Here is an 18640-nt window from a genome sequence, read left to right as displayed (position 1 = left end):
CAACACAACAATATTCCACATAAAGCACATCAACACAACAATATTCCAAATAAAGCACATCAACACAACAATATTCCACATAAAGCACATCAACACAACAATATTCCACATAAAGCACATCAACACAACATTATTCCACATAAAGTACATCAACAAGACAGCATTCCACATAAAGTACATCAACACAACAATATTCCACATAAAGCACATCAACACAACAATATTCCACATAAAGCACATCAACACAACAATATTCCACATAAAGCACATCAACACAACAATATTCCAAATAAAGCACATCAACACAACAATATTCCACATAAAGCACATCAACACAACAATATTCCACATAAAGCACATCAACACAACATTATTCCACATAAAGTACATCAACAAGACAGCATTCCACATAAAGCACATCCACACAACAATATTCCGCATAAAGTACATCAACACAACAATATTCCACATAAAGCACATCAACACAACAATATTCCACACAAAGCACATCAACACAACAATATTCCACATAAAGTACATCAACACAACAATATTCCACATAAAGCACATCAACACAACAATATTCCACATAAAGCACGTCAACACAACAATATTCCACATAAAGTACATCAACACAACAATATTCCACATAAAGCACACCAACACAACAATATTGCACATAAAGCACATCAACACAACAATATTCCACATAAAGCACGTCAACACAACAATATTCCACATAAAGTACATCAACACAACAATATTCCACATAAAGCACACCAACACAACAATATTGCACATAAAGCACATCAACACAACAATATTCCACATAAAGCACGTCAACACAACAATATTCCACATAAAGTACATCAACACAACAATATTCCACATAAAGCACACCAACACAACAATATTGCACATAAAGCACACCAACACAACAATATTCCACATAAAGCACATCAACACAACAATAGTCCACATAAAGCACATCAACACAACAACATTCCACATAAAGCACATCAACACAACAATATTCCACATAAAGCACATCAACACAACAATATTCCACATAAAGTACATCAACACAACAATATTCCACATAAAGCACATCAACACAACAATATTCCACACAAAGTACATCAACACAACAATATTCCACATAAAGTACATCAACACAACAATATTCCACATAAAGCACATCAACACAACAATATTCCACATAAAGCACGTCAACACAACAATATTCCACATAAAGTACAGCAACACAACAATATTCCACATAAAGCACACCAACACAACAATATTGCACATAAAGCACATCAACACAACAATATTCCACATAAAGCACGTCAACACAACAATATTCCACATAAAGTACATCAACACAACAATATTCCACATAAAGCACACCAACACAACAATATTGCACATAAAGCACATCAACACAACAATATTCCACATAAAGCACGTCAACACAACAATATTCCACATAAAGTACATCAACACAACAATATTCCACATAAAGCACACCAACACAACAATATTGCACATAAAGCACACCAACACAACAATATTCCACATAAAGCACATCAACACAACAATAGTCCACATAAAGCACATCAACACAACAACATTCCACATAAAGCACATCAACACAACGATATTCCACATAAATGTACATTAACACAACAACATTCCACATAAAGTACATCAACACAACAATATTCCACATAAAGTACATCAACACAACAATATTCCACATAAAACACATCAACACAACAATATTCCACATAAAGCACATCAACACAACAATATTCCACATAAAGCACATCAACACAACAACATTCCACATAAAGCACATCAACACAACAACATTCCACATAAAGCACATCAACACAACAATATTCCACACAAAGTACATCAACACAACAATATTCCACATAAAGTACATCAACACAACAATATTCCACATAAAGCACATCAACACAACAATATTCCACATAAAGCACGTCAACACAACAATATTCCACATAAAGTACATCAACACAACAATATTCCACATAAAGCACACCAACACAACAATATTGCACATAAAGCACATCAACACAACAATATTCCACATAAAGCACGTCAACACAACAATATTCCACATAAAGTACATCAACACAACAATATTCCACATAAAGCACACCAACACAACAATATTGCACATAAAGCACATCAACACAACAATATTCCACATAAAGCACATCAACACAACAATATTCCACATAAAGTACATCAACACAACAATATTCCACATAAAGCACACCAACACAACAATATTGCACATAAAGCACACCAACACAACAATATTCCACATAAAGCACATCAACACAACAATAGTCCACATAAAGCACATCAACACAACAACATTCCACATAAAGCACATCAACACAACGATATTCCACATAAATGTACATTAACACAACAACATTCCACATAAAGTACATCAACACAACAATATTCCACATAAAGTACATCAACACAACAATATTCCACATAAAACACATCAACACAACAATATTCCACATAAAGCACATCAACACAACAATATTCCACATAAAGCACATCAACACAACAACATTCCACATAAAGCACATCAACACAACAATATTCCACACAAAGTACATCAACACAACAATATTCCACATAAAGTACATCAACACAACAATATTCCACATAAAGCACATCAACACAACAATATTCCACATAAAGCACGTCAACACAACAATATTCCACATAAAGTACATCAACACAACAATATTCCACATAAAGCACACCAACACAACAATATTGCACATAAAGCACATCAACACAACAATATTCCACATAAAGCACGTCAACACAACAATATTCCACATAAAGTACATCAACACAACAATATTCCACATAAAGCACACCAACACAACAATATTGCACATAAAGCACATCAACACAACAATATTCCACATAAAGCACATCAACACAACAATATTCCACATAAAGTACATCAACACAACAATATTCCACATAAAGCACACCAACACAACAATATTGCACATAAAGCACACCAACACAACAATATTCCACATAAAGCACATCAACACAACAATAGTCCACATAAAGCACATCAACACAACAACATTCCACATAAAGCACATCAACACAACGATATTCCACATAAATGTACATTAACACAACAACATTCCACATAAAGTACATCAACACAACAATATTCCACATAAAGTACATCAACACAACAATATTCCACATAAAACACATCAACACAACAATATTCCACATAAAGCACATCAACACAACAATATTCCACATAAAGCACATCAACACAACAACATTCCACATAAAGCACATCAACACAACAATATTCCACACAAAGTACACCAACACAACAATATTCCACATAAAGTACATCAACACAAAAATATTCCACATTAAGTACATCAACACAACAATATTCCGCATAAAGTACATCAACACAACAATAGTCCACAAAAAGTACATCAACACAACAATATTTCACATAAAGCACATCAACACAACAATATTCCACATAAAGCACATCAACACAACAATATTCCACATAAAGCACATCAACACAACAATATTCCACATAAAGTACATCAACATAACAATATTCCACATAAAGTACATCAACACAACAATATTCCACATGAAGTACATCAACATAACAATATTCCACATAAAGCACATCAACACAACAATATTTCACATAAAGCACATCCACACAACAATATTCCACATAAAGTACCTCAACACAACAATATTTCACATAAAGTACATCAACACAACAATATTCCACATAAAGTACATCAACACAGCAATATTCCACATAAAGTATGAGGTGGTGACTTGTCCAGGGTGTACCCCGCCTTCCGCCCAAATGCAGCTGAGATAGGCTCCAGCACCCCCCGCGACCCCAAAAGGGACAAGCGGTAGAAAATGGATGGATGGATGTTATTTTTACTAAATGTTATTTTGACTAAATATTATTTTGACTGAATATTGTTAATTTTGACTAAATATTGTTATTTTGACTAAATATTATTTTGACTAAATGTTATTTTGACTAAATATTGTTATTTTGACTAAATATGTTATTTTAACTAAATATTATTTTGACTAAATGTTATTTTGACTAAATATTGTTATTTTGACTAGGTATTGTTATTTTGACTAAATATTGTTATTTTGACTAAATGTTATTTTGACTAAATATTGTTATTTTGACTAAATATGTTATTTTGACTAAGTATTGTTATTTAGACTAAATATTGTTATTTAGACTAAATATTGTTATTTTGACTAAGTATTGTTATTTTGACTAAATATTGTTATTTTGACTAAATGTTATTTTGACTAAATGTTGTTATTTTGACTAAGTATGTTATTTTGACTAAATATTATTTTGACCAAATGTTATTTTGACTAAATATTGTTATTTTGACTAAATATGTTATTTTGACTAAATATTGTTATTTTGACTAAGTATGTTATTTTGACTAAATATTATTTTTACTAAATGTTATTTTGACTAAATATTGTTATTTTGACTAAGTATTGTTATTTTGACTAAATATTGTTATTTTGACTAAATGTTATTTTGACTAAATGTTGTTATTTTGACTAAGTATGTTATTTTGACTAAATATTATTTTGACTAAATGTTATTTTGACTAAATATGTTATTTGACTAAATATTGTTATTTTGACTAAGTATGTTATTTTGACTAAATATTATTTTGACCAAATTTTATTTTGACTAAATATTGTTATTTTGACTAAATATGTTATTTTGACTAAATATTGTTATTTTGACTAAGTATGTTATTTTTACTAAATGTTATTTTGACTAAATGTTATTTTGACTAAATGTTGTTATTTTGACTAAATATTATTTTGACTAAATATTATTTTGACTAAATGTTATTTTGACTAAATATGTTATTTTGACTAAGTATTGTTATTTAGACTAAATATTGTTATTTAGACTAAATATTGTTATTTTGACTAAGTATTGTTATTTTGACTAAATATTGTTATTTTGACTAAATGTTATTTTGACTAAATGTTGTTATTTTGACTAAGTATGTTATTTTGACTAAATATTATTTTGACCAAATGTTATTTTGACTAAATATTGTTATTTTGACTAAATATGTTATTTTGACTAAATATGTTATTTTGACTAAATATTGTTATTTTGACTATGTTATTTTGACTAAATATTATTTTTACTAAATGTTATTTTGACTAAATATTGTTATTTTGACTAAGTATTGTTATTTTGACTATATATTGTTATTTTGACTAAATATTGTTATTTTGACTAAATATGTTATTTTGACTAAATATTGTTATTTTGACTAACTATTGTTATTATGACTAAGTATTATTATTTTGACTAAATATTGTTATTTTGACTAAATATGTTATTTTGACTAAATATTGTTATTTTGACTAAGTATGTTATTTTGACTAAATATTATTTTTACTAAATGTTATTTTGACTAAATATTGTTATTTTGACTAAGTATTGTTATTTTGACTAAATATGTTATTTTACTAAATATTGTTATTTTGACTAACTATTGTTATTTTGACTAAGTATTATTATTTTGACTAAATATTGTTATTTTGACTAAATATTGTTATTTTGACTAAATATGTTACATTCTTGTTCCAATCTGAAAAAAAATCACCTGCTGCTTTGGAGTGGTTGGCCACGAGCTAATTAGCATGAGCGTTTAAGCAACATGCTTTTATAACTCTGAATTGTTGCGCCTCTGTGGATTTCTTTATGGAAATACAACAATGTCCATGCTTCCACGTGGCTGAAAAGACTGGTCCATGGTCAAGATGGACAGCTTCATTATTATCTGTGTCGTCCATCGCTCGCTCGCCCGCCCACTCCCTCTCTCTCTCCCTCCCTCTGTCCCAGTGGACACTCCAGCATCTCCCAGTGTCATTTTTGTGGTTTGCAGCTAGTACTCTGCCTCCAGTTGCATAGTCACAAAAATGAGCATTGGCAGGTGTGACTGGCTACTGCAGGAGGGACCACATCTTCTCCCTTAAGTCCCGCCTCCTTCATGTCCCGCCATTCCATCACATCCCCTTGTTAAAGTCTATTCTTTTCATGTTGACTTTTTCTCTCCTGCTCCTATTTGCTCTGGCTTCTGCTTTTCAGGAAGGTGAACAAATGCTACCGAGGACGCTCCTGTCCAATCATAGTCCACTGCAGGTAACATCACTTTTCACCAGAAAATCCTCATCAAACTACTTTTTCATTCTTCAATGTCTTGGGCCTAAATGAGCCGTATTCAAACAATGTCTATAAATTTGGCCCGCGAGTCACACCAGTCTAATAAGCAATTTGGTGTCTGCCATCTTGTCCCCAGCAAAAGTAGCTCAAGTGGGGTGGCCATTATATTAACATTACTTGTATGGCCCTATCCAAACAACCTTCCCTAGTCATGGTGCAAAAAAAAAAAAGAAAATAATAACCAGCACAAAAACATCAACAAACACGGTCACACACACAACACATCGTGCTCATTGATCCACAATCAGCATAAACTACACCCATTACAATGCATGATGGGAAAAATGCAAAATGCACTTATCCATGTTTGGCACATTTTAGCTGCCTGATATGTTTGATTGATTACAAAACTTTAAGCAGGTCGTCACGGAAGTAAACAAGGTCCAACTTTCACATACTCTTAATATCCAATTATATTATTAATTATATAACTATTATATTATTATAATACTATGTAATCATATATATATATATATATATATATATATATATATATATATATATATATATTGGACACTCCTGGTCTAAAGTAAGCACACAAATGTCTAAATCAAGTGAAAAGAAGAATTGGCGCGCTGTTCAGTATCGTGGCCACTGATTGGCTGAGCCTCAGGCAGCGTTAGTATACGGTGCAACCTCCATTTACAAATTTGGGAACGTCTCAGTTTGCAAACCTTTGGATGGAGCCAAATGTGCGACGCATGTCTCGGTGGACAAACGATTCATTCATTCATTCATTTTTTGTGCCGCCTGTGAGGCGTTCCCAGACTGCAAATGAAACCACGCCCCACCCTCTCCAAAAGTATTCAGACTTGTATCCAATTCTTCTTTTATTTGTTACGTCTATTGATATTTAGCACTTTGAGATTTGATGTCAAACGAAAAGTGCATTATAAATAATTATTATTGTACTATTGTACTTTTAAAAATGTACCATGTTCAAATATATATCTTGATGTCGTCCTAACCAATCTGGCGCCCTAGGCAAGATTTTAGGTGGCGCCCCCCCCCCCCCACATCGGCAGTGAAGTGTATATACTCACAAGAACCCGAATAGCTTTGTCTTTGACCTTTTTTTTTACTTGCAACTATACCTAATATATAAAGGGGTGGAAAAGTGACGATTACCTGCAGGGCAAACATTAGCTAACCAGAAGGCAATAACAATGTAAACAAAAAACACCTGCTTAAAAGATCTAATACAAATGTCCCTGAGGAATGTAAGGTGGGAGTACTGTAATTACCTAACGTTACATTATTATTTTCCATAACAATTTAGCCCCCTCCACAATATTAACCCGACGTTAAAACAGAACTAGCTATTTATTGATTAGCAATTGCCGAATCATGTAACATTAGCTTAATGCTAAAAAGCCAGGTTACTATCACATTCTGTAACGGACAAATAATTTCATGTAGGCTAACGTTACCTACCTGCTACCTCTGTCTTTTTCTCGTTTCTCCTCCTCTTCTTTTCTCTTTTTTCTTCCCTGGGCACCTGACAGTTTTGACATCTTGTGTTGATTTTTTGATGTGGTGACGTCCAAAAAGAGTCATGATACGGGAAGGGAGGGGGCGCACCGTGCGGGGGGAGGGGGGGGCGTAATGTTGTAACAAATAATATTTCTATTAAATAGGCTTTACTTTGCATTTTAATTAACGTGGGATTATTTTTTGTATTTAGAAATAATAGTAACAACTTTTTTTTTTTTTTTTTCCTCCAACATTTGTGGCACTGGCGTGGCGCCCCCTGATGGACGGCGCCCTTAGCATTTGCCTATACGGCCTATGCCACGGGCCGGCCCTGGTCACCACTATATTTTTTTCCCCAGAAATTGTCAAAAATAAACATTTTATAGATTCACCCGGTCACAACATTAGGTACACCTGCCCATTTCCTTCAAAGTCTGCATAAAAAAAAACAGTTTTTAGCAGCATTTTGGAGATGCGCGGTTTGCGGACACAACCGCGGATTCGGCGGATTATCCGCGGATCGGGCGGATGAAATTTAAATAAATAAGATTTTCTCCGCGCCGCGGGTCGGGTCGGGCGGATTAATGAGATATTTTTTATTTAATTTTTTTTTTTTTTGCGGGTGGCAGTTAAACCAATTGGGAAATATATATACATAGTTAAATGTTGTTAGCCACTAGAGATGCGCGGATAGGCAATTATTTCATCCGCAACCGCGTCAGAAAGTCGTCAACCATCCGCCATCCACCCGATGTAACGTTTGATCAGAACTGCACCCGCCCACCATCCGCCCGTTGTTATATATCTAATATTAATAAAAAAATAAAAAAAAGGGTGAAAACTACGCGAATTGCACCTTGTGCAGACAAGATTTTTCGATCGGACACGGAGGAATTAGCGATGTAAAAGACCACGTTGGGACAAAAAAACACAAGTCTAATGCCGTTGCTAGCGATACAAGTGGAAAACTTTCAACGTTTTTCGTCGCCCAAACAGATTCTTTGGATGTGATAAATGCCGAAGTTTTATTTACGGAGGCAATAATTGAGCATGGACTTCCAATCGCACTGGCTGATCACATGGGACAGTTAAATGTTTGTAATGCAACCTTTAAAAATCATTACGCGGTGATCGCGGTCCCAAAAATAAACTTTTCTTGCATGATAATGTCCAGAAAAATTCGCTTTATATTACTATAGAGTCCTTTTAACGAATGAGTTTGATGGTTTATCACAAACCTTAAATAAAAGAAGTCCTTTGTTCTCCTGCACCATGCATGCACAATCCTGTCGGCTGTATTTCACAGCACGACATACTGTAAAAAGTGTTTATACTATTTATACTTTCAATTAACAAATTGAAGTCTTGTGAAAGGTTGACAGGATAACTGGCATTAACTGTCAAAATAATTTCAAACTATTGAAGTTAGCTTACAGAATAAACATGTCAATCAACCCATATGATTTTTGCTGTAATATTTTTGTTTTGAAAAGTCACTGTGACTGATAGAAAAGTGATGGTTTTAGCAACATTTTAACCTGTCTGAATGCTAATAGTCATTTTGCGTCGGGGGGCGAAGCCCTGAACCCTCCACCAGGACTTTGTCCTGGACCTACCGGGGCCTGCGGCCCTTGGACCCTGGCTACTAGGTTTTTCTGATTTAAAAGTTGGCAGGTATGGTGAGGTTATAAAGCTTTTGCCTGTTAAAGAAAGGAGACTGATCCAATGCAGCACAGACATTCACGTGCCACGCTGTCACGACCCAGACGCACACCAGTGCGCAATCATATGGGAGCCGCGCTGAGCGCACCTCCAAGCGCGTCTCGCTGCCGGCGACGGCCAGATATGGGCCCACGCTCCAGCGCCATTCATTTTCAGGGCTAGTTGATTCGGCAGGTGGGTTGTTACACACTCCTTAGCGGGTTCCAACTTCCATGGCCACCGTCCTGCTCTCTATATCAACCAGGGTGAGCCCCACCCCTTTCATGAGCGCACTACGCGCGGAGTGACCCCTGTTACGCGCCCCCGGCCACAGGGGTGGCAAGCAGGTAAGCTGCGCGGGCGGAGCGCGCGGAGTGACCCATGTTACGAGCCCCCGGCCACGGGGGTGGCGGGCAGGTAAGCTGCTTACCTGCTGCGCGTGACGCCGGCCGCGGCGAAAGCGGACGAGGCGGGGTGTCGGTGCGGTGGGCGCGGTAGTGACCCTGGACGTGCGTCGGGCCCTTCTCGCGGATCGCCTCAGCTACGGCTCCCGGTGGGGCCCTCTCGGGGGAAGGGGCCTCGGTCCCGGACCCCGGCGAGGCGTCCCTTCTCCGCTCCGTAAAAGTGTCCATCTCTTTTCTTTTTTCTTCTTCTGTTGTGGCATATGCTGCAGGTGCCTGCTCGTTTTTCGTATGTGGGTAACAACATTTAACTATGTACCGAATTGGTTTAACTGCCACCCGCAAAAAAAAAAAAAAAAAAAAAAATTAATCCGCCCGACCCGACCCGCGAGTGGATAAAATCTTAGTTTTTTTAATTTCATCCGCCCGATCCGCGGATAATCTGCGGACTCCGCGGTTGTGTCCGCAAACCGCGCATCTCTATTAGCCACATACGAAAAACGAGCAGCACTCTTTGAAACAGGCAATTATTTATCAGCAGGCACCTGCAGCACGCCACATCAGAAGAAGAAAAGAAAAAATGGCAACACCGGCAGCAAACGTGGTACGCGACAAACTAAAAAAAGGGAATACTAAAGACCAGGGGAAAAAAAGGCCAGAAAAGTTCAGCGTGGACTCGTTTTTATGAGGTTGTAAATCAGGATGACAGCAATGCTGGCTACGTGAGTTGCAAGAGCTGCGACGCTGTGTACGTCTACGACAGTCATAAAACCGGGACATCGAACATGGTGCATGGTGCGAACAAAGGACTTCTTTCATTTAAGGTTTGTGATAAACCATCAAACTCATTCGTTAAAAGGACTCTATAGTAATATAAAGCGAGTTTTTCTGGACATTATCATGCAAGAAAAGTTTATTTTTGGGACCGCGATCACCGCGTAATGATTTTTAAAGGTTGCATTACAAACATTTAACTGTCCCATGTGATCAGCCAGTGCGATTGGAAGTCCATGCTCAATTATTGCCTCCGTAAATAAAACTTCGGCATTCATCACATCCAAAGAATCTGTTTGGGCGACGAAAAACGTTGAAAGTTTTCCACTTGTATCGCTAGCAACCGCATTAGACTTGTGTTTTTTTGTCCCAACGTGGTCTTTTACATCGCTAATTCCTCCGTGTCCGATCGAAAAATCTTGTCTGCACAAGGTGCAATTCGCGTAGTTTTTTTTTTTTAATTAATGAAAAACCGTATTTTATATCACTGCACCCGTAACCCGGAATAGGTTGATGAAAACCGTACGAATTACGGGAAAACCGGAGTAGTTGGCAGGTGCCTCACTAATGCCTTGCATCGTCTATATTAGATATAACGGGCGGGTGCGGGCGGATGGCGGGCGGATGCAGTTCTATTCAAACGTTACATCGGGTGGATGGCGGATGGTTGACGACTTTCTGATGCGGTTGCGGATGAAATATTTGCCTATCCGCGCATCTCTACAGCATTTACTTTAAGGGGTTGAATCTCTGGGCACCTAACAATTCAATCCGATTCCTGGGGTGACAATTTGATTCCGAATCGATTCTCGATTTTCTCATTTTTAAAATCCTTTAAAAAAAGTGTGTTCTTGTCTCTCATAAAGATTGTGAACGACAGGCAAAATCCTCAAAAAAAAAGTGCAGTTCCCCTTTAAAGCGTGAGTGTAGAATACATGAAGAATGCGCTACCGACCTGATAAGACAAAGACGAGTCCCACACCTAAATGCGTCAGTCATAGGCAGGATTCTCACAGGAATGAGAGGAAGCATACAACTGTACTTTTACTGTATGTAACACATGTTGTGTGTTGTGTGCTAACCACAGCGACGGCACTGGCAGGACTGGCACTTACATCCTCATTGACATGGTGCTCAACCGCATGGCCAAATGTGAGTCTCACACACACACACACACACACACACACACACACACACACACACACACACACACACACACACACACTTACTTGTTTATGGTTGTCCATCGATTTGATGATGACCATCTTCTTTTATTTGTGAGTCTGTTGACGTCTAAACAGTCCGATCCTGGATCCACAGATGTGGTTAGAGACCGGGAAAGTGAAGCGGGTGCTGGTGGGAGCAGGGGTGGCTTGGCTGGATCCACAGATGTGGTTAGAGACCGGGCAAGTGAAGCGGGGTGGGGTTGGTGAGCATGCCTCTTCGCACGGTGTTGTGTGCGCTGTTCCTCCATATACAGGTAAAAGCCAGTAAATTAGAATGTTTTGAAAAACTTGATTTATTTCAGTAATTGCATTCAAAAGGTGTAACTTGTACATTATATTTATTCATTGCACACAGACTGATGCATTCAAATGTTTATTTCATTTAATTTTGATGATTTGAAGTGGCAACAAATGAAAATCCAAAATTCCGTGTGTCACAAAATTAGAATATTACTTAAGGCTAATACAAAAAAGGGATTTTTAGAAATGTTGGCCAACTGAAAAGTATGAAAATGAAAAATATGAGCATGTACAATACTCAATACTTGGTTGGAGCTCCTTTTGCCTCAATTACTGCGTTAATGCGGCGTGGCATGGAGTCGATGAGTTTCTGGCACTGCTCAGGTGTTATGAGAGCCCAGGTTGCTCTGATAGTGGCCTTCAACTCTTCTGCGTTTTTGGGTCTGGCATTCTGCATCTTCCTTTTCACAATACCCCACAGATTTTCTATGGGGCTAAGGTCAGGGGAGTTGGCGGGCCAATTTAGAACAGAAATACCATGGTCCGTAAACCAGGCACGGGTAGATTTTGCGCTGTGTGCAGGCGCCAAGTCCTGTTGGAACTTGAAATCTCCATCTCCATAGAGCAGGTCAGCAGCAGGAAGCATGAAGTGCTCTAAAACTTGCTGGTAGACGGCTGCGTTGACCCTGGATCTCAGGAAACAGAGTGGACCGACACCAGCAGATGACATGGCACCCCAAACCATCACCCAACCATGCAAATTTTGCATTTCCTTTGGAAATCGAGGTCCCAGAGTCTGGAGGAAGACAGGAGAGGCACAGGATCCACGTTGCCTGAAGTCTAGTGTAAAGTTTCCACCATCAGTGATGGTTTGGGGTGCCATGTCATCTGCTGGTGTCGGTCCACTCTGTTTCCTGAGATCCAGGGTCAACGCAGCCGTCTACCAGCAAGTTTTAGAGCACTTCATGCTTCCTGCTGCTGACCTGCTCTATGGAGATGGAGATTTCAAGTTCCAACAGGACTTGGCGCCTGCACACAGCGCAAAATCTACCCGTGCCTGGTTTACGGACCATGGTATTTCTGTTCTAAATTGGCCCGCCAACTCCCCTGACCTTAGCCCCATAGAAAATCTGTGGGGTATTGTGAAAAGGAAGATGCAGAATGCCAGCCCCAAAAACGCAGAAGAGTTGAAGGCCACTATCAGAGCAACCTGGGCTCTCATAACACCTGAGCAGTGCCAGAAACTCATCGACTCCATGCCACGCCGCATTAACGCAGTAATTGAGGCAAAAGGAGCTCCAACCAAGTATTGAGTATTGTACATGCTCATATTTTTCATTTTCATACTTTTCAGTTGGCCAACATTTCTAAAAATCCCTTTTTTGTATTAGCCTTAAGTAATATTCTAATTTTGTGACACACGGAATTTTGGATTTTCATTTGTTGCCACTTCAAATCATCAAAATTAAATGAAATAAACATTTGAATGCATCAGTCTGTGTGCAATGAATAAATATAATGTACAAGTTACACCTTTTGAATGCAATTACTGAAATAAATCAAGTTTTTCAAAATATTCTAATTTACTGGCTTTTACCTGTAATCCACTCCCTGTGAGGAGTGGGAGCGCCAGAGGTCTCGGCAGGAAGCAAGTTCCTTCAGTGAAGAGGTGTTGATCTGGCATCTCTCCAGGGTGGTTTTCATTCTTTGAACCGCTTCTTCTGCCCACCAGCACTGCGTTGGCCTAGGTGTAACTGACCATAGAGGATTCTGCGTGGGAGTCTATGGCTGGGCATTCGGATGACATGCCCCAACCACCTGAGTTGATGTTGGGTCATGATGGACTCCACGCTGCAGCTGCTTGCCCTCTCTAGCACTTCTGTGTGCGGCACTCTGTCCTTCCATGTGATGCCAAGGATCTTCTGGAGACATCTTACATGGAAAGTCTCCAGGCTTCTCAATAGTCCATGCCTCACATCCGTACAGTAACGCAGTGATGCATACTGCTCTGTAGACCAGCACTTTGGTGTGGAGTTTGAAGTTGCTGTTCTGAAAAACCCTTCTCTTTAGACGACCAAAAGATGCAGATGCTTGCTTGAGGCGGTTCTGGATCTAGTCATCCATTGAGCAGGTGTCAGACATTATGCTCCCCAGGTATTTGAAGGTGGGCACCGTGAGCAGCTGTTACCCCACTGCTGTGAGGGTTATTGTGGGAGGTCAGCACTGGACTGACAGAGTATCTCTGTCTTCTGATTGTCAGTCCCAGTCTGGTATATGCACTTACAACTGCAGAGAGGATGTTTTGCAGAGCCTCTGGTGTATGGGCAACCAGGGCACAGTCATCGGCGTATTGCAGCTCAATGATGGTCTCCGAGGTCAGCCTGTAGCCTCCTATTGTTAAACAGGCTACCATCAAGCCTTGAAGTCTATGGTAACTCCAGCCTGTTCCTCCTGCGTAGCAGTGTTGTGACACAGACGAGTAGGATGTCGAAGAGAACTGGAGCCAGCACACAGCCCTGCCTCACTCCAGTTTTCACACCAAAGTGCTCTGAGCTGTGTCTTCCCACTACCACTCGGGCCATCATCCCAGAATGGAACTGCGCAAGGATGGTGAGAAACTTGGGTGGGCACCCGAATCTCTTCAGGACTTGCCACAGTAGGTCCCTGTTCACTGTGTCAAATGCCTTTGAATGGTCAACAAAGGCAATGAACAAGTCCTTGTGCTGCTCCCGGCATTTCTCTTGGAGCTGACGTGTCACAAAGATCATGTCAACTGTCCCCCTGTCCTTCCGAAAACCACACTGCGACTCTGGGGTGACCCGTTCTGATATTGCGGGGATGAGTCTGAGGAGCATGACCATGGCAAGGACTTTTCCAGCAATGGCCAACAGAGAGATACCCTTACTATTAGAGCAGATGGATGTGTCTCCTTTGTTCTTGTAGATGGTCACAATGTTGGCATCTTTCCACTGTTGCAGGACACACTCTCGTCTCCACACCTCTGACATGTAGAGATGCAGTGTCAATGTTCAGAGGTAGCCTCCATCCTTGAGAAGTTCAGCCGGGATGCTGTCAGGTCCAGGGGATTTATTGTTTTTCAGGGTTTTGACCGCATGCAGGATTTCTTTGAAGGTTGGGGGGAGGTCGAGATCTGGCAAGCTAGGATGTTCAGGGAGCTCTGCAAGGACAGTTGGGTCCACTGGGGTGGGCTGGTTGAGCACGGTGTTAAAATGTTCAGCCCACCGCTCCACTATCATAGCCTGATCCTTGATTTAGAGATGTTCCATCAGCAGATCTAACAGGTGCCAGGGAGAAGTTTCTGGGGCCGTAGATGGTTTTCACTGCATCTGAAACTGTGCATGTCATTTCTATCAGCGTGAGACATGGATTTCATTGGCCTTTGAGATCCACCACTCATCTTGCAGTTTTCTGAGAGTTGTTTGGGCCTCAGAAAGAAGGGCTTGCCATTGCTTTTTATGGGATTGGGATTGTGGGTTGTTCAGGGTGGCTCTGTGTGCCTTATGCATTCTGTCCAGGAGGGTGGAGATCTCTCCAGCATTCTGGTCAAACCAGTCCTGGTGTTTCTTGGTTTTGAAACCAATGGCTCGGGCTGCAGTGTCAAAGAGGATGGTGGGTAGAGAGGTCCACTTCTCATCCATACTCTGAGGTGATCAGCCGCTCAATGTTTTCCAGCTTCTCAGCTAGGGAGCGACTGAAGTTGTCGATGCTGGAGAGTCTGGCACAGTTGAGTGTTTTCCTCTTTGGGCCCCCATGACGTGCTAGGGGCCGGACATGCGTTCTGACCTTTGTCAGAATCATGCGGTGTAAATGTGATGAAATATGAAATGTGATGAAATATTGCTGCTGCTGTTTTTAGGCGTGAAGGAGATCGACATTGCTGCCACACTGGAGCACATCAGAGACCAGAGACCGGGCCTTGTCCGCACCAAGGTACCAGTACCAGTAGGTGCCAATCCAGATCTCCTTCTCATGGTGTCTTCTCCCACTCAGGACCAGTTTGAGTTTGCGCTGACAGCCGTGGCCGAGGAGGTGAACGCCATCTTGAAGGCTTTGCCGCAGTGAATCGTCACTTGAACGCCACACCTTATCATTTACATTTTCATCTGTTAAATGTTTGGCCCCAACCTGAATAAACGTGTCAAAAGGTCACAAGCCGTAAAAGAGACACAACTTTGCTTTTTTGTCTTGTGTGGGTTGTCAAGTTGGGATTGTGTCCATGTTTGTGTCCCTGGAGTACTTTGAACATCATTCATGTAAATACTCCTCCCAGATTTATTTCATGTAGCAAAAAGATAAAATGGCTATAAAAAATGTATTTTTGACTTGAGAAATAAATGTTGTGATGTGACGCAGCAAAAATTATTTTTGAGTCTTTTTTCAGTAGCTTAGTCGAGCAGCACTACACGTCCACTACACAGGAACCCGGGGCCCGCTCAAACATTAACAATGATTTAGCAGATTTTTTAACCTATTCAATAATTATAAATAAGTTTACAACCTTGTTACTGTCATGGAGAGGTTTACGCTTGCTGCGGTTCGTTCTCTCAATGCAACAATGGACGGCTCCGGACGACAGCGTGAAGGTAGGATATGGTTTATTCAACATCAATCACCAAACTACCAAAATGCAGGCAAAACAACAAAAAGGCAAGCGTGCCTAAAACACATGAAGCTAAGACTTAGCATAGACTAGGACATGGAATAAACAAAACTTACGTGGCATAGGTGTGGCGCAAACAATGAAGAAGCTACACCGAGTGACCGGAAAAGGCAGAACTAAATAGAGTCTCTGATGAGCAACAGGTGCGCGAAAAGGCAGGTGAAAATCATAAGTAACCATGGTGACTAAACTCAGGAAGTGCATAACCAGGAACTAAAAGGAGTCCAAAACAAACCGATAACACAAAACATGATCCGACCACGGATCATGACGGTTACATGATATGAGAGCTTGTGTTAATTATCAAGGATTAGGTCAGGCTGATTAAGAAAAATAAATTCTAATCAAACATACAATGATGACAAATAAATGTACATTTTGATGCTAAAAATATAAAGTTAATAATACATCCATAAATAAACCGTAATTAAATTAAAGTGGAAATAAAAATACAGCTTCTCTAATTTAGTCATATTTTTTTGCGCTTAAACTTCTCTCTGACTTTCTCTTCTAACTTCTTCTGTTTGTTTGATATTGTCATTACTGCCACAAGTGGTGGAAAAGTGTATTACAGCACAACTGAGTCCCACTGCGGCCCATACAGACCACAGCTGAGAAATAAAAAAAATTGGGGAACCTCTAGGGGGCGCTCGTGGTCCAATACCCCTATGGTGCTTTAAAGAGTTTTCTTGACTGTTTTATGTTGGACGGTAATAAATTGTTGATCAACCACCTCCTGGTCATTTAACAATCTCGATCTAGGTGTCAGTAGATCTGAATGTCGTCTGCATAGTTGTGCTAGGACACATCAAAGCTGTGTAGTGGCAGAATGTACAAGTTGAATTACGGGGGTACCAGACTCGAGCCCTGAGGAACCCCACAGGTCATGGCCATTTAGTCAGAGACGCACTTACCAATTTCAACAAATTATGTCCCGTGATGGAGATGGTTAAGAGCACAAAAAACGTTCCTTGGCCGGTGACCCCGAAGCCAGCGAGGAGGAGTCCAGTGCCGCTGCAGCTGCCCAGGGGGATTCAGGCCAGTGCAGGAGCAGCTGCAGGAGTCCACGCAAGTCCCAGGTGGTAGTTGCTGCTGGCCTGCAGGCCGTCTGAGCGCCAACCAGGACGAGGAGCACGGGCGCCTCTGCGGCTGGCGAAGGTGCTGCTGGGGAGGAGGTGAAGGTGGTGTTGGACCCACTGGAGGCGTCGGACCTTAAGGTGGCGTCATCAGAGGACCCACCGGAAGCAGAGGTGGTGTTGGACCCACTGGAGGCGTCGGACCTTAAGGTGCCGTCATCAGAGGACCCACTGGAAGCAGAGGTGGTGTTGGACCCACTGGAGGCGTCGGACCTTAAGGTGGCGTCATCAGAGGACCCACTGGAAGCAGAGGTGGTGTTGGACCCACTGGAGGCGTTGGACCTTAAGGTGGCGTCATCAGAGGACCCACTGGAAGCAGAGGTGGTGTTGGACCCACTGGATGCGTCGGACCTTAAGGTGGCGTCATCAGAGGACCCACTGGATGCAGAGGTGGTGTTGGACCCACTGGAGGCGTCGGAGCTTCCTGACAGAGCCGGACTGAACCAGGAGACTGATTGGCAACCAAGACACAACTGTGCCAATCAGTGACAGGTGCAGGAACTAGTACTCGGTTGACAGGCAGGGGAAGTACAGCTACAAAATAAGAGTCGTGGACAGGAAGTTCAACTCCACACAGACATGATGGTGACGTGTCTGTTCTCAACAAAGAGGACAAGAAGACGGTC

General features: G+C 40.5%; 1 protein-coding gene across 3 annotated transcripts in view; it reads left to right on the top strand.

Annotated features, from left to right (window-relative positions):
- Positions 1-16580, top strand: part of ptprna (protein tyrosine phosphatase receptor type Na) — a 94851-nt gene extending 78271 nt beyond the window's left edge. For all 3 annotated transcript variants that reach the window (XM_061971816.1, XM_061971815.1, XM_061971814.1), the window contains exons 21-24: positions 6248-6301; positions 11819-11883; positions 16075-16148; positions 16209-16580. In XM_061971816.1, coding sequence (XP_061827800.1) covers positions 6248-6301; positions 11819-11883; positions 16075-16148; positions 16209-16280 — 265 coding nt within the window. In that variant the 3' untranslated portion in view covers positions 16281-16580. The remainder of the gene's footprint in view (positions 1-6247; positions 6302-11818; positions 11884-16074; positions 16149-16208) is intronic.
- The last annotated feature ends 2060 nt before the right edge of the window (positions 16581-18640 follow it).

Source organism: Nerophis lumbriciformis, linkage group LG13 (genome assembly GCF_033978685.3).
Source record: "Nerophis lumbriciformis linkage group LG13, RoL_Nlum_v2.1, whole genome shotgun sequence".
In the NCBI taxonomy this organism is placed as follows: Eukaryota; Metazoa; Chordata; class Actinopteri; order Syngnathiformes; family Syngnathidae; genus Nerophis; species Nerophis lumbriciformis.
This window is presented reverse-complemented; position numbering and strand designations above follow the sequence as displayed.